This window comes from Anguilla rostrata, chromosome 3 (assembly GCF_018555375.3).
Source record: "Anguilla rostrata isolate EN2019 chromosome 3, ASM1855537v3, whole genome shotgun sequence".
Taxonomy (NCBI): domain Eukaryota; kingdom Metazoa; phylum Chordata; class Actinopteri; order Anguilliformes; family Anguillidae; genus Anguilla; species Anguilla rostrata.
In genome coordinates this window covers 35487620-35513648 of record NC_057935.1, presented here as the reverse complement: position 1 = coordinate 35513648, position 26029 = coordinate 35487620, and the positions used below count along the sequence as shown (strand labels likewise).

General features: G+C 40.7%; 2 protein-coding genes across 7 annotated transcripts in view; one reads left to right on the top strand and one right to left on the bottom strand.

The window, feature by feature from the left end:
- ppp1r1c (protein phosphatase 1, regulatory (inhibitor) subunit 1C) overlaps positions 1-10026 on the top strand; it is a 31223-nt gene extending 21197 nt beyond the window's left edge. For 2 of the 4 annotated variants that reach the window (XM_064327316.1, XM_064327314.1), the window contains exons 6-8: positions 5599-5760; positions 7291-7420; positions 9494-10026. In XM_064327316.1, coding sequence (XP_064183386.1) covers positions 5599-5760; positions 7291-7376 — 248 coding nt within the window. In that variant the 3' untranslated portion in view covers positions 7377-7420; positions 9494-10026. Of the gene's footprint in view, positions 1-5598; positions 5761-7290 lie in introns of all 4 variants that reach the window. The other 2 variants (XM_064327315.1, XM_064327317.1) reach the window with 2 other exon arrangements.
- Positions 10027-11823: 1797 nt separating this feature from the next.
- pde1a (phosphodiesterase 1A, calmodulin-dependent) overlaps positions 11824-26029 on the bottom strand; it is a 143465-nt gene continuing 129259 nt past the window's right edge. For all 3 annotated transcript variants that reach the window (XM_064327311.1, XM_064327312.1, XM_064327313.1), the window contains 13 exons: positions 21900-22082; positions 19895-19961; positions 19395-19511; positions 18010-18150; positions 17504-17604; positions 16365-16490; positions 15791-15892; positions 15440-15560; positions 14772-14853; positions 14405-14525; positions 13838-14010; positions 13214-13483; positions 11824-11977 (listed from right to left, as the gene is read on the bottom strand). In XM_064327311.1, coding sequence (XP_064183381.1) covers positions 11952-11977; positions 13214-13483; positions 13838-14010; positions 14405-14525; positions 14772-14853; positions 15440-15560; positions 15791-15892; positions 16365-16490; positions 17504-17604; positions 18010-18150; positions 19395-19511; positions 19895-19961; positions 21900-22082 — 1630 coding nt within the window. In that variant the 3' untranslated portion in view covers positions 11824-11951. The remainder of the gene's footprint in view (positions 11978-13213; positions 13484-13837; positions 14011-14404; positions 14526-14771; positions 14854-15439; positions 15561-15790; positions 15893-16364; positions 16491-17503; positions 17605-18009; positions 18151-19394; positions 19512-19894; positions 19962-21899; positions 22083-26029) is intronic.

The following is a 26029-nucleotide window of genomic DNA, read 5'->3' as shown; positions in this document are numbered from 1 at the left end:
TCATGTGTAAGACTTACAGTCAGATGTATGGTACATAAATCTATATCAGCGGCCAGGGGTGTAGGAAGCACCTGTGGTAGTTTCCTGTAATTATGATTGTGTTCCTGCGATACGGTGCTGTGGTATTCCCGTGGTACTCTGAGGTGTGGTTTTTTGATAGATTTACCACGGGTTCTGTGGTACTGTACCACGTTTCTGTGGCAATGGTGTGGTATTACTTTGGTATTTATATGATATTTCAGTAGTATTTATGTGCTTTTCCTGTGGTAATCCTGTGGGAGCCTTGTGCTTTTCCTGTTGTATTCTATTCATATGGCAATTTTTCATATTCTTTTTGTCAAGCAACAGTAATTTCTGTAGTCATTTTGTAATAGTCCTGTGGTAAAATATCTAGTGACCATTGATTTTGTGTGGATTTTACATGCCAACCTTATGATACCACATCCCAAGGTGAACACAATTAAAGTCTTCAACCAGTATTACAGCTAGTCTCTGGTACTGCAAGAGAATTTTTTAAGCAGACCATCTGACAAGTACAAACTAGCAGGAGCACTATATGAAACACTAAAGTGGACAGGAAAATCCTTTAAGTTCATAAAACTACCTACATTAATTACACTAACAAACACATTGTAGTCGTAACGTAAAAACAATGAAAAGTCTAAATCTCTAGAGTTCACAGAGAATGATGCATCGACAAAAATCCTCCAGTGAACTGCAATTCTGAGGAAAAAAAACATCTTGTTAATTAGAGGGGTCAGGGGAGAATGGGCTGACTTGTTCAAGTTAACAGGAAGGCCACACATGCTTAAATTACAGCTGTTTACAATAATGATGTGCAGAGAGGCATCTCTGAATGCAAAAAAGAGAATGTAAAATCTTGAAGCAGAGACCACTCCCAGTTCCACTCCAGTCAGCTAAGAACAAGAGGATGAGGCAACATTGTTCTTGTGATCATCAAAACTGGATGACTGAAGATTGGAAAAAACATTGCCATAAACATTTATGCCATTTGGCATAAACAGCATGAATCCATGGGATCCATCCAGTCTTGTGTCAATGGTGCAGTCGCTGTTGGTGGTGTAATGGTGTGGGGCATGTTTTTTTGGCAACACATTAGGCCCCTTAATACCAAATGAACATCACTTGAGTAGCACAGCACATTTTAGGTCAGGCTATTTCTGACCATGTGCATCCCTTTATGGCCAAAGTCCATACTTCCAACAGGATAATGTCACAAACCACACATAATCTCTAGCTGATTCCATGAACACAACTGTGACTTATGTTTACATCAATGGCCAACACAGTCCCTAGATCTCTGTCCAATAGAGCACCTTTGGGATGACATGGAATGGGTGGTTCGCAGCATGAATGTGTCACCAAAAACTCTGCAGGAACTGTGTGATGTAACCGGTGTACCTGACCCGGAATCCCTGAGTTCTTAGGACGTTGTTGAATCCATGCCAAATATAATTCTGGAAGGTAAAACCCAGTGCTAGATAGGTGTGCATGTACATGGTGTATATATGTATATATATATATATATATATATATATATATATATATATATATATATACATATGTATGAGGGGCCAAACAGGAAATATTTAATGAAATCTGATATATATACATCTTTCTTGATATATATACATTGAACTGTGATATATATACATCATTTCTTGATATATATATATATATATACATCAAAACCGATATATAAACATCATTTCTGATATATATACATTGAAACCGATATATATATTATTCGGAACAGGCATATATTTGGGCATTCCATTGGGTCTTTATTAAGACATAATCAGTGCAATCCAAATTAATTTTTAATTGGATTGAGACTGAAAATTATATTATTATATTCTGTAAGAATTTTTATGTGAATATAACAAGTGAGACAGTGAAATGCTCTCCGATTTTAATACAGGCGCATATTTGGTCCGCTTCTTATGGGTCTTCCTGGGGTTTGCCCGGGTTTGTTAATGTGAGCCGTGCTGTTTCTGAACGAACTTTTAAAATTTCAGCTACTGTATGCTCTGTGGTGAACGTGCTTCGCCCTTATTTTTTAATGGTACGCAATGGCTGACAGAGCCAGAGAACTTGTCCAAACACTTTTAGACTGTGACACATTTATTGAAACACTTGCAAACGCATGTGGTAGACCTGGCACTACAAATGCTCCACCACGAGACAGCCATGCCCAAACACGCCACCAAACCACTGAAGATGTACGACGCTGAAGTTGGCTCCCGATTCGCAGCTCCCGATTTGAAATTACATATTGGACAACCATGAAGTTCCTCTCTAACTCCAGGCAGGAAAGCTGCTTGATGGTCTCAACAAAGGTTACACAAACAACAAAAAATTAAAAGTCAAGTCAAAGCATTCAACCAACCAATCTGCATGTGTGGCCTACACCAAGAGAATGGTACAGGCCTGAATGCTTGACCTCTACAGTGAAGGGGTTCGGTGGCTCTGTTATGCTGTGGGGGGAATTTTTCTGGTCTGGGTCACTTGTCCCCTAAGAGGGAAGAATCACTGCAAATCAGTACAAAGTTATTCTAAATGATCTCCTTTATCCTATGATGAAACATTTCTATCCTGATGGGAGTGGTGTCTTCCAGGATGACAATGCCCTCATGCACAGGGCACGAGGGGTCACTGAATGGTTTGAGTATGTAAATGATGTGAATCATATGCTATGGCCTTCGCGGTCACCAGATCTCAACGCAGATGAACACCTATGGGAGATTTAGGACCGACGTGTTAGATAGCGATCTCCACCACCATCATTAAAACACCAAATGAGGGAAGAAGAATGGTGTTCCCTCCAGTAGAGTTCCAGAGACTTGCAGAGTCTATGCCATTGAAGCTGTTCTGGTGGCTCGTGGTGGCCCAACACCATACTAAGACACTTTATGTTGGTTTCTCCTTTAATTTGTCACCTGTGTGTGTGTATGTGTGTGTGTGTGTGTGTGTGTATATATATATATATATATATATATACACTATATTTTTTATGATTTGGGCAAGGCCCTTAATTCCAGTGAAGGCAAATTTTAATGCTACAGCCTACAATCATATTCTTGACGATGCTGTGCTTCACCAGCAGTTTGGAGAAGGCCCTTTCCTGTTTCAGCATGACAATGTCCCTGAGCACACAGTGAGGTCCATATTGAAATGTTTTTGTGAAAAACAGTGTGGAAGAACTTGACTGGCCTGCAGAGAGCCCTGACCTCAGCCCCATCCAACACATTTGGGGTCAATAGGAAAGCCAACTGTAAGTCAGGCCTAATCGCTCAATCAATAATTTTTGCCCGACCTCACTAATGTTCTTCTGGCTGAAAGAGAGCAATTTCCTGCAGCAGTGCTCTGTGATCTAGTATAAAGCCTTACTTGAAGAGTGGAGGATGTTATAGCAGCAAAGGGTGGACCAACCCCATATTAATGCCCATAATTTTTAATGAGGTGTTGGATGTCTGGTTTCTACATACTTTTGGTCATGAAGTATATTTTCAAACCTAATAATTACTGCACCAATGACTACACAAATGCTCAGCTAGATGCAATGTGTTCCAACTAAGACAAAGCCCTGATTAAAGTGCTTTTTAGCTGCATATTTAACGTTGGCTATCAGTTTTGTGAATCAACCATTATAACCTGTTGCTATGGTTACATCTAGCAGTAGCCGATTCAGTCTGGCTCACAGTTGGCTTTCCTATTGATCTGCCAAAGCGACTTCACATAACCAGTCCACTAATCATCATCTGTGCGACGTTGCCAACCATGCTCTTTTAAATTCTTGGGGAAGGCTGTTTTAGTTTGCTGATTTGCATTGTGTGCTGCACTTGCAAATGGACTGAACATTTATACTTATGCAGGATGTTGCACAGGTTGTGCAGGCGGCATTATCAGATTTCTGTCTTTCTCTATGCCATTTTTTCTGACAATGTAAATAATTTGATAGATTATTTGATACATTAGATCCATATGTGTCAGCAGAGGGTTTGGATGGGTAGAGTAGTGGGGGGGTGTTGGGGTGGATGTGGGGTACTGTAGCTCTTTTTCAACCTTGTTCAGTTGGGATGCCTCATCTGCACCCCACGCTCTGTGTAAGACATATTTATTACAAATTTCTTATGTATGCATTTAGTCATGCATCTAAAAACAAAATGTTTGTGATGTATTTAATTCACTATTACATTCCAACCTGGCTGTCTAGGGGTATGGCAGATGGGGTGCGCAACATTAAATAGAAAAAGTGAATGTCCAGAAAAAGGAAAGAATGATGAATTTCGATGAGCGGTGTGACAAGAATAAACAATTCACAAAAAAGTACAGTGGAAAAAGTGTTTACTTAATAATAGTGATAACTAGTGGCAACAGTGTAGATAAGTCACAGGCTATAAATAATATGTACAATATTTACAAACGCACACAACCAAGGATTGGGAACCTGAGTGTTGCCAAATAAAGTAACAAAACTCAACAAAACTAGCTTTAACCAAAAAGTTGTGGAACACTACCTACCTAGAGACATTCAAATCAATTGCCTACCTAACTACTCTAGCTAACAAACATAAATACAGAAGGTGGCAACCACTCCTAGTCTAGTGTGTCTATACAGTAAGACCCAGTAATTCTATGTGGGGAGTACAGGCCTCTGTTTTACCTGTCTCACTGCTTCAGTGCAGCGGACAAATGAAAAGGTAAAAACAGGGTAAAACAAGGGAAACAGGTACACTACTTACGATTCACTATCAGGGATTAACACAAAGTAACAATACAGATAACCAACGATTTAACACAGTAAGGGAAAATAGCGGAGAGAAATGGCAACAACAGAATACAGGATGGCCGGCAGGCAATTGAAATTGGGCGTCGTCATTGGATTGGTGGAAGGTAGGCAGGGACCAGCAGGATGATTATGAAGGGGATAGGAATGGTGAATGGCAGTGGTTTCTGGAGAGAGCTAGAGAGGGAGAGAGTAAGAGAGAGAGACACGCACGCACAGGAACACACAGGGACGTAACATTCACACATTCAAATATCATAGTGTTAAATAAGGTTTAATTAGGTTGATTAAACTTAATACTTTTATTATTGTGCTCTCTTGAGGTTATCTACTATTATCCTATTACTCACTAGGAGATTTGTCATATACATACAGAACAAGAAAGAAACAACAAAGCCAGCTCTTGCAGGTGAGAATGGATGAGGTTAGGCTGTGTCTACATCTTTAAAATTCATAGCTGGCTCTTTTCCACAAACTATAATAGTTATTGTGGGGGTGGGTGGGAGGCTGGGAGCAAATGTGTCCTCCCTATGTCAAACTCAGTCTTATGCCCCTGTGAGCAGCTAGGGAAAGAACTGGGTAAACTGTGGGTTTTTCTTTGTTATCCGATAGTCGCATTTACATTTTAGGCATTTAGCAGATGCTGTCTTATCCAGCGCGTCTTCCGTCTCCCTGGAGTGTTCATGCCACTATGGGGTGAACGGGGGTACACTGGTGGGTGTCCGGGGCCCTCTCGTTGTCAGGCTTCTCCCGCTGATGATGGATCTCTGATGGTATGGCTCCCGCAGGCAGGGAGTGGGCAGAGGTCCACGGAGCACGGGATGAGAGGGGAGGTGACCGCCGCACCCCACACTCGCAGCCCCACTCAGACAGGTGCTCCGAAACGCGGTCAGGAAACCCGCCCAGGCGCAAAGACACTCCCTATCAGCACTCACATCCCTTCAATCCAGGTAGGGCTCTACCCAGACTCTTCCACCTCCAGCTCATATTGTTCTGGTTCTGGAACCAAACTATCATCTATTTGTAAAAAAAAAAAAAAAAAATGCATATCCTCTTTACATAAAATTGAGAATAAGTTGCCTCAAAATGGTGCCACTAATAATGTGAATGCTCATGACCTCACACAGTTACATTCTGGCACCGCTGTTGTGTTGATCCACTTACATAATAGGTCAAAGTGTCACGCTGAGCAACCACCACAGAGACGACAATTACTCAGAATAGGATTAAATATTCTTAAGGGCGAAGACAACAGTGTCTGTTAATTCATACACCAGACCGTTACAGTGTTAGAAATCCCTGGAAGTGCTCACATAATAATACTGAACCTAATTGCATTGGTCAGATTCACATCACAGCACACAGCTTTCCAAATGTGAATAACCATTAAGGTAATATATCACACTTCATTACTCTAAAATGACTACTAATAGGCTGTAAATTCTGTTCATCAGTCTATTCCTGCTCTTTGAGCAGACATTCAGTGTTTTTTCAAATTTTATGTTGAGAAATAAACATGTTCCTCTTGCTACTTCAAGTGTCTAGAAGTATCACCACAACCGTTAAGGGGGGGGGAGGGCATACCAAGATAGACTGACAAGTAATGGAAATTCATTCATGGATGTTTTTACATGGGTTAGATATGTGATATACATAATGACACCGCATCTGTGGGAGCTCAAATGCGGCCTTGTCTGTTCAGATGCCAGCATTCTGGCTCAGACGTCAGAACATCACAAGGCATGATGCTGTGGTCAGTCAGCTGACCGGGGGGTGGATCCTGGTATCAGGTCAGGGCTGGGATCATAAGCAGACCGGATGTGATTGGAGCAAATGTCAACAGCGAGAACACCGCCTACAAATGCACTGTGTATAAGGACATTTAGAGAGAGTGGGTTTAGTCCAGTAGCTCTAGCCAGCAGCTTTGCCATTCAGAGCCATTCGGTCCTTTAGTGCAACTCCGCTGCGCCTCAGGGGGAAAGAACGCCTGCCACCTGATCTCTGTGAGTCCAGATGGTCAGGTGGAAGGCCAGCTGTCAGCTGACCTGGAGTCAACCAGTCAGACAGCGCATATTACGAGGTCAAGTTTTGACATGTCATATATCAGAGGGGTCATGTGGTCATGGATCAAAGGATTGAATGACTGTTTCCTGCCAGTTTCCTCATGGTTCAACACTACAGGGACTACACAAAAGGGAGAAAGGGTGTGTGCATGGGGGGGGAGGTGGTGCTTTCAGTTTCCCTACTAACTGAAAATGAAAAACCAAAGCAAAAAGGGAAGGTGATTCAAAGTAAATCTGGACCAGATTTAAAAATCCATTCAGTGATAAAATCTGCCCTTTCTGCTTTCTCCTTTTTCATGAGTCACTAATGTGAAAATGAAAAGGCAACTGCAGTGCATTTAACTTAGCCAATTCATTTTCATTTGGTACAAAATAAGCTTGTATACACAAGACCCTTTGACAGGTGTATCTTTGCAGGGACGAAGCTGCTAAGGACCCAGAGAGAATCATTCCCTGAAGAGGAAGAAGGTGTGGAAGAGCAGGAAAAAGACACAAATCCGTAGAGAGGGCTCAGGGGCCCATTTCAGATTTGGGGATTCAGCTTCAGGTACATGGGTGGAAAAAGAAACTGGGGGAGAGAGGGGGTCTCAGAGGGGCTCATTATCAATACATGTCTTGGTTGTGAAACCATACCCTTGTCTCTGTTTCCTGGTATCCAGCATCATGATTCACAATCATGTGAATTATTCATTCTTCTAAAGCAGGGGTCTTTTTTGATCCAGGGGCCCCCACTCAGGCTCAAATATATTCAGGGAAGCCCCTTTATGAGTAAAATTACTGTTAATATTATTATTATTATTTATTTTTATTTTTAAAAATATTTTGAAATATTTTCCCATATATATTATGTAATAATTTAATATCAAGTCTGGCCCTACTGTACCTTCAGGGACCCCCAGGGGTCTGTGGAGCCCCTGATGAAAACCAAGGTTGTTAGAGAGCTAATCTGCATTATTGCAATTGATCATTTAAAATAATGGGCAGGCAATAGATTAGACTATCAACAGTAATATATTTTCAGTTTAAGTAATAATAGAATACCACAAAGGAAAGCCTGGAGCCAAACTCAATAAAATGTAATAAAATGGCCTTAATTGCATTATTCAAACCTCTCCAATTTAATTTTCAGTCAAGTCTGTGGAAAAAAAGAATGGTCTTTTCTAGAGGGAACGCTGGCAGTGATTTCTTATAAATGCATGTGGAAAATGCTTTTCATAGGCAGTCAATACAACTGAGCAAGGCTCAGTTCTGTCTCTAATCAGGGTCCTGAACACAACTGACCACTACAGAGAAGATATCACTTGCTGGAACATTAATGGTTTTGGCATAGCCCGTAATGTGCATTAGAAAGAAATTGAATAAAACAGAGTGCTATGTAGCACTTTATATGGCTGAGATGGAGCTTTGGGATTCAGTTAATGTGCTCCCCCCACCAGACAAAAGCTTGGAAAGTTTTGAAGTTCCTTCCTGAAACTAGCCCCTTCTCACTGGAAAATACAGGAGACACCAGGAATGGGACTTTTACTACATTCATTAATTTGTATATGACATTTAAGATAAATATATGAATGTGAACAAACACATTGTGCTGTTCTGTGCTACAATTTGCAAACTAAATACAAACTGCTACTGAATACAGACTGGTAAACTATGTTATATTTGATGGGTACTTGCAGTAAAATAAAAATAGCATACTTGCTGTCTGCGTCTGAAAGTTTATTACGTTAAATTAGTCTTCCTTTAGATACAACAGAAAACCTTTCTAGATTAAAAGGTAAGAATAATATTTTTTTTCAGTGAATGGACAGTATTTAGCACTTTTCCCTTTTTCTCAACATTTTAGAATTATGAACAAATGAAGCACAAGCACTCATCTGATCTATTTGTCCAGATATTTTACGCCCTACCACCGACACAGTACACTGTAAACATTTCAAGGTGACTCTACTTGAAATAATGAGAAACCTGGCTGCCTTAAAATATTGAGTTAGGTGAACAACAAATCTTCAGTTCTTCATACTTCTTCATACAGGTCATACAGAAGTAGTATGAAAAACTGAAGATGCGTTATTTGCCTAATTCAACAGTTTAATGCTGCCAGGTCACTCGTTACTTTAAGTTAAACCACTGTGACATGTTTTTCAGTGTACCGTGTCAGCTGTTGAGAGAGTGTTAGCACCAAAGAGATGACAGGTTTAATGTTTTTGCAGCTTAAACAATTAAGTAATAAAAGTAATTATGTAACAAAATAACACAAAGATCTGGAGGCAAATACAAATTTAAAAATGCCTTTAATTTCAGTACACTGACCTCTCCACTTTTATTTTATTTTATTAAAACTGGTAGCTTCTTTGTTGAAAAGAACTGGGAATAAAGCAATAACCCAAGCAGCCTGGATAGATTTAAACCAGCTTCACTCCTGGTGGGATGAAGTCAGTTATGTCCTGCCACTAGGACATAGTCAGCTCATGACAACCTGTGACTTTAAGCAAGTGCCTCTCCTGACCATCATGTTTCAGCTTGTCATTTTATAATTTATTATTTTTATTATTTTATTATTAAGCCATATTTTATTTCATGATTTGTAAATATTAACTTTTTAAATTTTGGTTTTTCATAGGAGTGATTTCTCTAGAGTTTTTCAGGAAATCCCCTGGTTTCTGCTGTTGAAGAAGCAAGACTGTGGATTTGTTTTTCTTATTTGATGCATCAGTAGATCAATATATTGGATCAATACATTTGTCTGTGCCTAGACAGGTGGCTGCAGTGTGTAATCTTTGCTAAGATAGCAATAGTGTTCCACTATTTCAAGCTTTTGACTATCTTAATCCTTTTTTGTGTTAATATGTTATCACCATCAAAAAGTTCTAAGAAAATTGTCGCTCAATTTACAGATCTTCAACATACATGTCTGAATAGTTTTTGTTCAGTTCTTAACGTTTTTGACAATATCTCAAAATCTTTATTTAAGAAATGGATTTGCGTGGCTAGTATGAATGATTAATGTTGGACGAAAGTTTCAGGTATTTTTTGATCTGTATACCTGTAGTACTCCCAAATAATGGTCATTTTTACAGATCTGTGGTACCTCATAAACTCTGTGTCAGAATAAATGTCAGTCTTAACATAAATAAATATTTGTTCTTACAAACATCATTGTGTATTTATTGTGAATTATAAGTCTCTGATACAAACTTTGAGAATAAGAAGTATGCATGCATGTGCATTTGAGGGAGTACACACTGTACACAAGTGGATATTAATTCACAGAACATAATGTATTTAATTAGAGAGAATGAACTGTTTTGCCATGGTCTCTAGGAGTCTTTGAAAAATCTATACTTTTGATTGCTGAGATTTCCGCATGTAACTTCCCTGTGTGCTTCTAGAACCATTAGAAATAAAGTTCATTCCCCTTTCATCTGTGAACTAGGGGAGTAATTATCACTAATTATTAGTTGATAATAATTTGAACCATGTTCTTTGTTACATGGTGACAAGGGATTCTACTGCTGCCATATTGTGAAACCAACATTTTCTCACCATATTTCTGGCTCTTCCAGCTCACCAGGCATTCTCACAATTTGCATGTCTTGAAAAATAAATAAGAAATATATCACAATATAACTGCTATTTCATCAAGCAGGACTTGAATCAGGAGCTTAGTGTGGATGAAGGCTCACATCCTAATCTAAACCAAATAGATTTCAAAGAGCACAAGGACTCCAAAGGAAAAGAACTGAGGACAAACCATCAGAAGGGTTTAAAGACTGGCAGTTGGACAAGCAAAACAAGCATATTCTTGTGTGCCTTTATTCTTGTGTGAGTCGGTGATTGATTGTCCACAAGGGAATGGTTGTTCATCTGAATCTTCATGCTATCCCATGGAAAATCTTTAACCCTTGTGTATTCTTCATATAATGTATACACCCCATGTCCACAGGGTCAAGGGTCAAAAATTACCCACCCTCAAAGCCCCCCTATGATGAGGCCTCTTCACTGAATTTTAAACTCAAAATATATTCTACTCAAAATTTAAACAACCAGTCACTCATCAACAAATAATAACCAAATTTTCCAACTTCATAGTCCAAAGAGGCTATATTTATTCAGTCTAACCCACTTAGTTGTAACTTAACAAAACACATATTATAATAGATATTATTTACTGTAATATGTGATGCTTAACTTTTTTTATTTTGTTAAGTCATTGAATTTTGTGCAGAAAAAATGAAATTTGCGGGTTTTCATAGACAAACTCAGAAAGGGCCTTCTTTAACCTGAGGACAACAGGAAAGTCAAACAGTATTTCATCATTTGAGCCATACGCATTCCATAGTTTGCTTTGCCCAACAGATTTAAATAGTCTGAATGATCTGTAGTCAGTCTTGCACATTGTTGAACCAGAGATACATTTGACCTATTTCAGTTTCCCATGAACCTTGAACTCAGATGAGGAAAGAGGAAAGACCTTATTGTCCCTAACCATATATTAAAATTAAAGTCACAGAGGAAGCTTGGGGGTAGAATACTCAAGTGCTCAGAATTCAGCAGTAACACGTGAACTGAACCTCTGCAGCCTCAAACACAAAAACTCAAACTCAGATATAAAAGTTTATCTTTTTTAAATAAATCTTTATGGAATTGTAACAGGAGGCAAGGGAAAGTAGAGCAATTGCATCACCCTCGACGAACACACAATCCCAGTCAATAAGCCTCCTGCTCTCATCATGTCTGCTATGCTTACCCTTTAATATTGTACATGTATTTACACCTAATCCCAAACCGCCTCTGTTTGCTGTTGTGTAGAAAGTGTTCTCTGACAGTTACAGCACTGCCAGTCGCAAAAGAATAATCAACTCCTGCCACAATTGGCTTTATGGATTGGCTTTTTAGACTTTTTGCTCTTTATTACACTCATGTTTGTGAAGGAAGGAAGAGACAGTGCACTGTGGTGCATAGGGGAGCAGAACCCCATCTTTAATAAATAATGCATTAAACTGAAATTTACAAAACAAACGAATCATATCTGGGAAGCAGAGTTGTGGCAGTGGGAATAAAGGGCTTCGAGCATCCTCTTACTGGCCTGGCTCTGGTCTCTCTCCTGGGAACACATCACAAACCGGTTACAGGTGCAGTAACAGTCGCATCACACACCAACACACCAGTCGTATCATACACCAACGCAACAGTCACATCACACCGAGACACCGGTCACATCATGTACCAGCACACCAGTCACATCACACACCAACACACCAGTCGTATCATACACCAACGCAACAGTCACATCACACCAGGACACTGGTCACATCACACTGACACACCGGTCACATCACACAAAGACGCCGGTCACATCATGTACCAACACACTAGTCACATCACACACCAACACACCAGTCACATCACACACCAACACACTGGGCACATCACAAGTGAATACACAGTGCTTTTACAGCTGGACATGGCCAACCATACCATCACAACAAGAAGTAATATTCCTAATGAAAGAATCACAATGAACATATACCGTACACCTTTGTGCAGCGAAGCACACCATGTACAGAACGAACAGTCACGCGAGCACAGTGCTGTATGTGTAAAGGTCAGTGGTTCAATTGGGCTGCAGCAGTCTGCGATGCAGTACCGCCACTTTTCAGTGAGTCCCACTGCATTTTCTAATTACGGGTGCGCTGCACGAACAGCATCAGTCATAAACTGTAGTTTGTAACATCCTTAATCACACACGCAATTTCCCAGATTGCAATGCGATTGAGTGCTTGCGTCATACGACTTAGCCACAAGCTACTGTTCAATTTGTAATAAACATTTGGGATTATGTTATTCCTGAGCCATTCACTTATTCATTCATTTATTGTGCCAGGAATCTAGTCAACATAAGATGGGAAAGCTGAACAAAAGGCAGAATGCTGGGGAGGACAGGACTATTAGCCACTGCCACACCAAGAAGAGAATACAAAATCAGCAATTGCCTCTTGAAAAACACGTTTTAATTGTTGATTCAAAAGTGGCAGGAATATTGGTAGTATAATGGGTCAGTCTAAAATTTCAAAATGGATGGTATGACGCATTGCAACAATGGTCTTACATTCTCCAAGAAATTTTTGAAGCAGATATATTTTGTATCAATTAGTAAATGGCCATACCTGATACTGCGGGAAACATTGGTAACATAAGTAATGAATTATTTGTATAATATAAGCATTTAATATGGCTGCCTGTTTTGGTCTGCGGTTTTGCTGAGAGCACAAATTAAAGGTGAGTCACTGCACTTTCTTTTCCCAATTCAAGCAATGTTTGCAGGTAAGAGGGGCATTACCGTTCCATGGTAGCTGCTCAGAGCTGTGTGTCTGTGCGTCCGAGCTGGACGGCGATGAGCCGACACACTCCTCCTCCGCAGACGGGGACAGGGAATTCTGGGAAGAGTTATTGGAACCGGTGCTGTTCAGTTCATTCAGGGACTTTGACTCGCTCTGCACCTCAAAGTTGGTCCGTGTCAACGTGACCCCTTTCAGTGGGCGAACTTCGGCCCTGGCGTCTGTCCCCTTCTCCTCCCGGGCACAGGACTCCAGCTGTTTGCTCGCCAGCTCTAGTGACAAAAAACCCACCATAACATGGCTGTCAGCCTTCATGCAGGCTTTTCTGAATACAGACAGGAGAAAAACCCATAACTATGAACCAGCTCATGGGCAGATAAGCATGGGTCATGAGAACAAGTGAATACAAGAACTGACTAAATCATATTTAGCATCTGTTTACATGTGTCAAAAATATTTCAGAATTCAATATAGGATTATATGTTAGATGACACAATATTCAAAGAAATGATGAGACACTGAATGTTAATTTTCTCTGTACGTAAGATGTGGCCTGGGAAAGTCTGGGAACCACTGGAGGACTTCATTATGGAGAAAGCCCCCTATGTGGCGAGGTTCACAGGCACCTTGGACCGCTAGCTCCTTCCAGCGCTCTTTGTTGTGTTGGATGACCTCGGCCAGTGAGTGGCGGACTTGTTTCAGGTTGATGCTGGACAGGGAGTAGTCTGTGGGAGCGCCCTGCTCAGTGTTCGATCTCTGTACGGACTCCACTACTGTTCCTGAGCCACTGCCAGCCAAGCTGCAACACAGAGCATAGTGGCCATCCAGAGACTGTCCTCTCATTTTAGATTAATAAACAATCTCTGCCATTTAATAAATATCTGAAAGTATAAGCATGTGTAAAAGGTGCTATGTTGTACCAATGCACACTGCACACTACAGTTCAGCATGTTGGCAGCAGTCACTGGGAACCTTTTTGATACAATGCAGCCCCTGGTTTTATTTGGTGTCATACATACTGTGTCCTCTCTCAGAGGTGACAAATAGTCAATTTTATTATTATTTTTAGACAAAACCATGTGTAGCATCAAAAATACAAGATACCACGAAGTCAAAGACTTTATTTTGAATGTAACCTAAAGTTTACATGAAGTACTGTAAATGAATTGCAAACACTGCTATTGGGGCCATACCTGGATCGAAATACATTTCTGTCCCCTGATTTTAAGGCTTCCTCTATAAGAGGAGTAATAATCTTCTCTGTTGAGTCGATCAAAACAGAGAAAGTCGGTTCAACGATGAAGTCAATAAACCCTGAAAGAAAATAAATTAATTTTCACATCAGAAAACCCTATGGATTTAAAAAATAAATTTTAAAAAACTGTTTGATTTTTGTTTGAGAGTCCACACTAACAGAAAATATGAAAAAAAATCAGAATGCAATATCACACAAGTCCAGAAGAGGGCACTAACATACTTTTTTAGCCGTTCAACTAATAAATGACAACATTTCCTAAATCCTGTTACATTAACAGGAAACAGTCAAACTGTGAATCTCACCTATCTGTGACTGTGCAATCATTGTTGCCTTGCGATCACAGAGAGGGGAGAATGGTAACCCCAGCTCGGCCTCCTTGTCTCCCTGCAAACACATTGGCAAATTCTGGGGTTTAACTCAGATTCACATAGCATAGTAATATATTTTTAAAATACTATTTATACAGTACCCCCCAAAAGTATGCTAACTGTACAGTGAAAATTGCTATTGTTGCTATATGCATAAGGCATTTGGATTTGAGATTAAAAGATGAATATGAGACAAAAGTACAGCTGTATGTTTTACCATTTTACAGACACGTTTTTTTACAGCTGTTTTTGTGTTGAGTCCCCCATTTTCAGGCAGTGCAAAAGCAAGTTAACGGATGACTGACAGGTGTTAACTGTTGCCAGGTGTTTCCTTTTGCACTTTTTCACACATAAAAGAGCAGTCAGTATCACCATTATATTTATTGCATTTTATTATTGATTATATAATTATTACAATTCATCAACAAGACAAACACCCTTAATTGTGGGCATTTAAACAGTTTAAATGTTGATTCCTTGTCCATTAATAAAGCTGTAAACAGTATGTACTGAAGCAACTCAGGAACCTTTCTCAAGGGTACACCTGCAGTTGTCCTGAACTGAATCTCCAGTATTCAGGCTGAGATAGCTGTGTACGGTACCTGTCGGAAGAACTCCTCCATCAGGGCTTGGGTCCAGCGGTAGTGCAGAGGCCAGGTCTTAGCGGGGTGGCTGATGTCGGCTGCATGCAGCATCAGAGATAGGGCTTTAGCCTTGTCTATTCTGTCAACCACAGACAACATCGCATCAGCCGACACCGACGCAGATACGGGCACATGGAACAGAGCGGGGAGGGGCGGAAGGTCTGAGCAGAGATGAGGGGGATATGGCGATAGAGCTACACAGTGGCCTGAGGTCAACGGGCCAGGGGTCAATGCGGAGGACGTGGCCATAGGTGGGTCTAGGATTGGCAAGAGAGGCACAGCGGCCAAGGGGGCCGGCCGTCCACTCACCCCTCCGGTTGCTGAAGGTTGTTCCTCATGGTCTTGATCTGCTGGAAATGGCAGGACATGTCCGTGCTCATGACCATCTCAATGACCAAGGACCGCAGCTCTCTACAGATGCCAGGAGAGAGTCAGAGATGGTAAACACACACACACTATTCTACAGGCCCAAACAACAGGGCTCAGACTGCCTAAAACACACACCCCATTCAACAAACCCAAAGAACAGGGCCTAGACCATCTAAAACACATATCCCATTCAACAAACCCAAACAACAGAGTCTAGACCATCTAAAACACACACCCCATTCAACAAAAACAAACAACAGAGCCTAGACCATCTAAAACACACCCCCATTCAACAGACCCAAACAACAGGGCCTAGACCATCTAAAACACACACCCCATTCAACAGACCCAAACAACAGGGGTCAGACTACCTAAAGCACACGCCTCCATCTTGCAGACACACAATCTGCACACAAGTCATACTACAGGCTTGTAGGTAGGCAGCCAGAGCTGGTTAGAAGCTTTCCCACATGCTGCGCCTAGTGTAACATTCTGGATTTTCAGGGCCTCTTACCGCCAGTCATCTTTCGACAGGTTAACCAGGATGTTCATCTCGTCCTCTTGCATAAGCCTGTAGGCAGCACTTACATGGTGGTTTTCCAGGACGGAGCGATCATTGTAAAGAATAGCCACTTCTGACCTGCACAAAAAAAGCATAATTACGAGAGGAACCTCGCAAAGATAAGATCATATTAGATTACACAATTGCACTTGGCAACAGGTGGAAGTGGAAAATCAAAAATAAAATTCCTCCGCAGTATTTTGTTCCAATCACCTGGATCTGCTAATTACCACAATTCTTTAGCCAGGAGGTAGACCTAATTAGTAAAATCAGCTGTCTGAATTCAAGTGGAAGAAACACATGGCAGGACTTGTACTTCCTGCACCCTGGACTTCCCCTCTCTGCTTGGCACACAACTGCCAGAGCTGAAAGAGGCTTTGAGCCTCATTGATTTTTTTAAGCAGTACTTTTCAACGGTGACGTTTTCTTTTCTTTCATTTTCCATTGCAGTTTGAAGTAAGCCCTGCAATAAGCAGCAAGATACATTAGTATCGGACTCTATTTTAAGTGCTTGTTCAAACAGAGGTCCCCCAGTGAAGAGAAAAGGAGAACAGAAGGCGATTTAGTACTTCCTCAGATGAAGAATGAGGATGTAAACGGGTAAAATAGGAACAGTTACATTTTTTTAGTCTGAAATTGAGGTCAGATGCTCAAGTTAACTGCTGACAGTAAATAATAACATTGATTTTTTTGGCTGCAAATTAAAGCAAAAAGGCTTAGAAATAGTAGCACTCCACACTCAGTCAGCCATCCATCTCCTGGCTGAAAGTCTTTCTTGGAATATCTCCTGTGGTAACAGTGTTTTTCCTCTATGGGCAACAAGTTGGAAGAAGACCAGCAAAGTAGTCCCAGCTACTGGATTATGAACAGCCTGTATGTGCTGTGAATGTTAAGCTCAATACTTTTCTGTCCTTTGGGGCAAAGTACACCCACATTTACCCACATGTACCTCACATGTACACCACACAACATGTATCCATGTGGTAGAAGCACAGACATATTGGACGTTTAAACTTAACTTAAGCAATATTACATATACTGTAAGACTTGAACAGTCATTTCAGCCATTGCACTATAATAGCACCTCTCACCTGGTCTGGATGTGAAAGTTATTGGTGGTCCCAGTGTGCTCGAAGTCATGGATTGCAGCTGCAAACACCATGGCTAGGATTTCCAGTTCAGTGAGCCAATGCTTGGAGACAAATGTTAACGACTAAGAACATTTTACAAAATGACAACACATGCAACAGCATGGGGAATAACTGAAATATGCGGTGTCATAAACAATAAAACTCAGAAAGTTTCAGACATAATTGGTTCAAAGGGTAAAGTTTTAATCACCGAAAAGATGAACCAGCACTGCATATTCACTGGTATGTTACAATATGAAGCATTGGAGGATATTTACATTCTGCCTTTCTGACTTTTCCAGAGTGACTCACACACTGTATAGACAGTGCACATACTGTACTAAGGCTCTAGTATAAGCAGTACTGAAGCAAAGTATCATTGTATATATTAAATGCCATACTGAAGGTTCCAAGCTAAAATGAACCAACGGTTGAAGTGCAATACCAGACATTGGAAAGGATCGTACCATGACGCCTGTGTGGAGCATGAGAAAGTGTGCAGTCTGTGTGACATCAGCAGCATGGGTCAGGTTGTGGTACGGGTTCTTGTGCTTGCTGTAGCCCACCTCCAGCGCCTCCACGAAGGAAACCAGCGAAGAGACAGGGATCTGTATGAGAATGCAAGAGAAGATGCTAAGACACTGTCCATGAAGAGAACAGGGGTTCCCCTGAGTCGTCCCAATTCTCTACGTGGTTCTCTCCATTTACTCATAAAAATATCCCCAGGCTGAATAGCTTATGCCTCCCTCCTCCCTTGTGGCCTGTACACATTCAAGGCAGTTGAAGGTAATGTCCACCCCCGCCCCCCCACCCCCTTCACTGTAAAACAGCCCTCAGATTAAAGCTCTCCATGCAATCCATCACCATCATTATCCTCATCATCATCATTGAACTCATTATCCGTTCTCTCAGGAGAGGGTATAAAACCATGAAAAGAAAGTCACCTTACATATCCAGGCTTTAGGCCACCATTTAACCACACTCAGCCCTTGCAGTCCACCCGAAGGGGAGACATCGGCGTTGTGTCTCAAGTGCTTCCCCACCGATTTAAACTGAGAGCGGGCTTTTGAAGTTTAACAATGACTGATGAATGACTTATACTGTATATATATATATATACAGTACTGTGCAAAAGTCTTAGGCACTGTAAATTTTTAAATATAATATAATATAAAAATATTTAAATTTAAATATAATATATAGTGCATATTTGGTCTTAGATGTTTATTTTTTTTTGTTTTCTGCATTAGTGTGTCAGTAGAAAAGAGCAAATTTGAGATTTCCAAACATTAATTTCCCAAAAAATGAAATTTTACAGATACATTTTTGTATTTTGTTAAATTTAAGTAATAGACTACTTTTCAGATAAAAACTTGATCAAGGGTCTCTGGGATTACCTGGAGAGCCAGAAGCAAGCGAAACAGCCAAAATCTGCAGAAGAACTGTGGCAAGTTCTCCAAAATGCTTGGAACAACCTACCAGCCGATTTTCTTATAAAACTGCAGGACAGTGTACCTAAGAGAATTGATGTAGTTTTAAAGGCGAAGGGTGGTCACACCAAACATTGATTTTATTTAGTTTTTAACTATTTACTGTTCTTTGTATTATTTTTTCGATATTTATAACCTTTCATTTCATTATTTTTGAAAGCATCTTGGCTGTACAGAATTTTTTTACAGGTGCCTTTTGCACAGTACTGTATATATATATATATATATATACACACATGGTGGGATGACAGTTGATGACAGCAGAATTCCTGAGAGAACCAGCACTAAACAGAGGGGTGCAGTGTACTCAGTCATTCTCAGTGCCTCACACTGTGAGCATTCACAAGTGCGGCAACTCTCACCCTGAAGCGACTGATCAGGTCGTATCTGGTGAGAAGCTCGTAGACGAGGAACTTCAGGGCATGCTCACTGCTGGCTTCTTGGAGTGCGAAAACATCAAAGGACCACTTATCGACATCCTACAGGTGACAAAATGCCAGCCACGGCTTAATGAGACAACCGGATCGCCACACAAAGGAATAAGGGCATCTTAGCAATACTTAACACCGCTTTGAAAAGCTCATCTTAAGAGCTTCTATTAAGCTCCTCCACAGGCAATGATGGGTATCAAGGCTACTAGCAAAATGTAGCGTTCAACTACATTATGTAAAACATCTAGTACAGTTTTGCTCAAACCGTGGCTCTTTGATGACTATGCTGCAGCTGTTTGAAGTTGTTCTCAATTTAAGTATTTCAGCAGATTTTGTCTGAGACTGATGTGGCCCTTTAAAAAATATTTTGTCAATGTGGCTCCTGAGCTGGCAAAGTCCAAGGACCACTGATCTAGTACTACAATAATTACCTTGAGGGTGGTAATCACAGTTGGAGGGTACGTCAACCCAGCCATATTTGACGTCCGTCTGTACATCCTTTAGAGACAAATCACCACAATGATGTATTAAAAAACATTATAATGTTACATTAAAAATCATTACAATGTCACACCTCTATTAAGTTGTTTCAATAAATGCCAATAGTATGGCAGTTGAATCCTCCACAATGTCAGCAAAAGGCAAATGTTTGCTTGCAAATAACCTTGGTGATCAGTGTAGTTCAGTGCTTGGACAAAGAAATGCAAGGGCAGTACATATTTGGAGGTTCTGTTGCTTGCGATGAAAGAATGTGTGTTGGGGACGTGGCCATGGGAGACCAGGCTGTCCACATGGTTTTGCCTATTTGTGGACCCATAAGTGAACCCCGACCTGGAGGAATTTGCATTGGGAGACAGGAATTCAATGCAGGCAGCTCAATTCACAAGTGGTATTTCTAAGCCAAACCGTGCTGAACTGTGGACGTCTGACAGTGTGTGAATGTGCCCACTCGCGTAACCATGCGGTAGGTGCAGCACGAATGAGGCGCGACCCACAGAAAGCCTGTTCTTGGGCTGAGAGACTGAGTCAGTAAAGATGAGCCTGGCTTTCACAGTGCAGACTATGCCCTACAGTCAAAGATGTGCTGCGAAATATGTTGCAGGTTTGAGTCCCAACTATGTCAATAAGGATAATGGGAGTCATATAAAAAACTACCTTTTCCTAGCAGGGCTGGGCTTAAGTCAGCAAGGGTTTCCAAAGTTACTGTAGCAATAGCCCCTCCTAACAACGTGCCATGCGCCACCAGCCTATTGACTGCCAGCAGTGACACATCATCTCCCATTGCTGCCAGCACTCCTGTAGTACTGTGTGTATTGTATGGTGTGAAATAATCCCTGGCCTGCAGGAGAGCACATTGGAGAGGTGTACGTGGTTCAACTGCAGAAATCCTTGTGCTTGGTCCAGCTTGCATGGCAGTGACTCAATAGGCATAACCAGCACTTCCAAATAGGGGTACATTTTTCTAAAAATTATTTTTCTTAAAAAAGAGGGGGCAAGTATTTGAACGGGACTTGTATCGCATGAAACGGTCTCGGTGTGCCACTGCCAAACACACTGTAATGGGAGGAGGAGGAGGAGGCTGCCAGGAGAAGAGCTTGAGGGAGTCAGTGACACGAGGTGTGACAGAGCCAGTTTCGCTCATCGCATTAAGCCTCTTCATCTCGTTAGAGAAGCCTTGTAGAAGGCCTGCTCCATCATCTGCCCGTCTGGCTTCAAACAACCGAATGGAGTTCTGGGCTTGTCTACAATTCCATTAATGTCAGGTTTTATATATGAAACATAAAGCTAATCAGTCATACTTAATAATGCATTACATGAAACACAGTAAAGATATTCATATTTAATAAACCATGTCACTAAAATTATTTGATGATCACTTAGAAAAAAATCTAATTAGCTAAAATTAGAGTGTTACAGGCTTAATAATGTCTTTCAGGAAATAGATTTAACTGCATATGAAAGGCTAGCTATTTCATAGTGACAATCTTTGGAAAATTCATCCCATAGTCATTCTAGATACTCAGTTTCAGCATAGCCATGTTGTGTGCTAGCCATGTATACAACATCAAATGCGTGCATTTCTTTCACATTTCATATTACACTCCCCCTGGGGAAACAGAACTTCACGAGCAACAGATGACTGCAATCGCCTGCTGCAGTTGCCATGGGAATGAGAGACACTGACCGCAGCTCTTAGAGAAAGGCGCACTGCAGCATACCTCAATTCTATCAACCAGAGCAAACTCTCCATTTTATTAACCACACTACCTAAATGCTTCCATTACAATTCTAATTTACTGCTATTGTACATCCCAGTCACTACATGTTTTCAGCTGTATGGTTTGGCCATTTTTACATAATTTCCTTTGTGTTCATATACAGTGCATTAAGCCCTGATCACGCTTGTGTCCTTGTAACAGATGGATATTGTAATACCTCTCCACAAATATGCCAGCCTGAACTGCGTGGACAATACTCCGGAACCTTGGCTTTTCCTCTGGCCGCCTCCGCATCACGCCCATCTTTCTGGTGAAGGTGGAGGCCAGCCAATCACGGACCTCCATCGGCACGGAGTCTGTCTGGATGTCGCTGAGCTCATCCTCGGTGTCCAAGAGTCGCCTGAAAAATATCGCAAACAGATACGATCCGGTCGCTGCCTGCCAAAGCCTGTGGGCAGTGCTGATTCTGTCGCAGCTTATCAGTACTCTCGCTCTACACACTCAGTTCCTACACAACAGGAAGGATTCCTAAAGGCTATGGCCTGGAGACTACAACCAAAATAAAAATAAAAATACATAAAAATACAAACATATCTGCATCACCCTATATCCAAAAATGTTGGCACAAAAACACTGCTTTTAATGTAAACATTTGCACTGTATATTTAAGAGATGAAGGAAGTAAATTATACATTCACAATATCCAAATCTTTAGTATAATCTTACTCTCAGAGTCAGCACACTATGTCTGTGAGACAGAGAAAGAGAGAGTTATCATATAAACATTATTTGATTGTCACATTTTTCATGGGCAGGATTCTATTATGTGGGCTAATATAGGGCTATATAGCTCTTATCAGATTGCACGCGTAGTCCGCTGTCTCTGTGGTAGTGAACGGCTGACAGTGTAGGCTCCTGGAATACCTGTACTGCAGGAACACTAATATGTGAGCTTCCGGCTAACAGACAGGCTTTCATTCAGGGATGAGTCATTCTGGCTTCACACAATTACATTAAAGCAACTATTGAGAGCCCTCTCTTTGAATTACACGGTCCACAAGACAAATGAGAGGATATGGCAGTACAAGAAAAAAAACAAAGAACAAAAAATATCAACCTGATGCTTCATGTCATGCCTGGATGGACAATTCAGGCCAACTGCTCAGTACATGAAACACAGTAGTTCGGGTGAAATGATAACATGCACCAGATGCATGCAATGCAACGGTAATGCGTAATCATGTCATAGGCTATTGCTTACCTACCATGTCAACAAATTAAAACCTCTTTTAAAATAAAATGATTTTCTTTGCAGGCCCCCTACACATTTATATAGTTGGATATTTAGCTATTAAGGGCAAGTAGCTCACTCCTGGCTGCAACGGCAGAGGCATATCCAAAGATTACACCAGCAACCTTTGGATTACAAACCATGGATGCACTGCCAGTGTATGAAAATATTTCACATAGAATGTAACCGTTGTCTGTCCTTTAAACTCTTTTGGGTTAATCCACAAAAATTACAGAGCCGATTTGTGGCGTTTATTGCTGAACACATGTGAAGTGGAAGTGCCACATTTACTTCTACTTCACAGAAATATTGATGCAAATCAAGTAAACGCAAAACCACACACAAATAGTTCGCGACCAGGGAGTTCACAAGTACAATAATATGTCATGCTGCAGTTGAGAAATGGTACTTTTCTTCCTTCAAATCTGAGGACATTCTTTCTGAGCCAGAATCGCGCCAAGCTTCATCGGCTTTACTGCATTCATTAGCACTTCAGGCTGTGACTCGTTTCTGTTATCTAAGCACTATTTTTTTTTTTTTTTGAGCAAAAAAAAAAGTTGAACAAGCATTCATTCAATAACACTAATAGGAAACTTGTCTGTATTTCACAAATGATTAATTTTAATTTGGTGCACAAATAATGCTTCAGGAATAATAATGACTAAGAAAAAGGATCATTGAGCCACTGACAAGATCGACTAAATAACCAGAAAATTGACCAGGACCATCTCATTTCCTAGAATTTTACCATTTTGAATGGAACATTTTCAGTAGTATGACTATTTGAATTGTCTAAATATTTGTCATCATACAATGAAATAGCCAACTTAAATTATACCAGAAAATAAATTACAGGGTGTGAGCTCAATAACATCTTTGTCATCCTGCAAAGGTAGTATTGCATGACTTCGAGTTTCAGTTTCTAATAACAAATACTTTCATTTTCTGTTAACTCAGAGACCCATATATGTAAAATCTGGATTGCCACCAGGTTTAAGATGAAAAATGCATACTTATTGCTAGTGGTGATTTGCAATCACCTTTGTGAATCTGACACTAGCTGTATTGTGCCTCATTTGCATACATAATTGCCTCTGATATGCATGCAGATAACACAGTTTCATTTTTATATCTAAACTAATGTACCTTGAAAGCACAAGTGCTCAGCAATTTTCACTTTACCTGTAACCTCAGTATCATACCAACTTATTGAATTGTTAAGGTAATTGGGAGCCTGCACCTTTGTGCTTATATGACTTTCTTGATTGCCTCAGAATGCAGGCTTGGCTAATCAATTGACAATAGAACAATACATCAGCCAGTCAATTAGATTGACCTAATATAAGCCCCCTTACAAGATTACAGCTCTGTTAGCCCGCTCAATAGAACAAAGGAATCCAGAGGCATTAACAGAAATGTTAAGGAGATAATCATTTCACCAGGGGGCGTTAACATTAAGCTGGACCTAAAACACCTCAGCATTCCATGTGCAGGCCTCCCCCTTATCAAGAGAAAGCCTATTTGACACATCCCGTATCGAGGCTGACAATGCTCGTGGAAAACTAGAGCCGGCCTGTCTGCCCTTTTCCATGAGGACTTCAGAGATGGCAGTTAAACAAGGGGAGCCCGGTGCCAACGAGTATACCTTTGCGTCAATCACTCTGTGCCGTCTGAAAATGTTCCGTCGCTGTCTCTCGCTTCGCTAGAAACAGAGCATGCTACAGGGCTCGCCAGGAATTCACAAAACAAAGAGAACAAAGGGAGACCTTGATCATCAGCCAATGACAGATGAAACCTTCTATTGAAATTCTGGTTCTTTTCTTTTTCACGTTTTAAATGCAACAAAAGCATCCAGACGGATTCTACTTGACTGATGCGGAAAAAAGTAAATATTGATTTTCAGCAACCAAAAGAATTCTCAATCTAATCTTAACGTGGTAGTGAAGCACCTGTTCAACACCTTTTAGTGCATTTCTTGCAAAAGTGCTGGTTAATGAAAATATTAACAACCATCCATTTAAAAATTCATCGGTTTTAGCATACACGCATCTACTAAACTTTATTGCGTCACAATCTTAATATAGTAATTATTTGCACTCTTGCATAGTGGGAACTCTATCATTCTCTGCCCATCAGTGAAACAGTTAACTCTATTTAACCCTATTCAGAACTTACTTTGTACGAAAACATGCTTACTTTTTCATGTAAAACCATGGTAACAAACATGCCACACATGAAGAACATAACTGACTGTCCTTAGAGGCAGTCATAGAGGCTGTAACATTTGTGCTCAACTTTGACTTAAAAATGCATGAAATCTTTGCCTTAACATAGTTTTGTGGTCTGATTTTGGTGATTTCTGTCTTAAGGTTGGATGTGTATTAAATTCAGGTCATTGTGATGAAGTGCACGTGGTCAGCATTGCGCAATGCAAGTGGCCCCTGAGGGGCTCAAGCAGAGCTTCTGAAGCACTGGCCCCATGCATGTATCACATTATTAACTGCAATAGATTACAGTTTGACAGTGACAGCACCAGCAAGCGCAGGGCAGTATGCATGCTGTGCTGGCTCATAACAGGTCAATGCTACTGGCCCAAAGTGAACTCACACATAGCCATTAGACCACGAGAGAGCTGTAAAAATGTAAATATGTTAAGGAAGTGCACACAATATTGTAGCTGCCTCGTTGCCGTAGTAGGCCACTGCCTTCAGAAAAAAACTGTCTTTGCAGGCATGAAATGAATCTCTCCCTAACTGAACAACCTATGAAGGCAGTATCAGTCTGAAGTTAGCTGATATTTGAGTTCACCAATTTATCTGACGAATGACCAGATATTATCTCAATTTGAACCTAATGTCTGTGGGAAACAGATGTCAAACTAGGCATAAAGGCATATTTTGTCCATCTCTCTTTATGTCATCGGTATTATTTTTTTGAGACAGCTAGCCAGATAACAAATAAAGACCCAGACATTATGACTTAGCTAGCAACTGCTTGCTCTGTAGCTAGTTAAAAAAGTATTTAACTAAGTAGCTAGGTCAAAAATAACAAAAGAA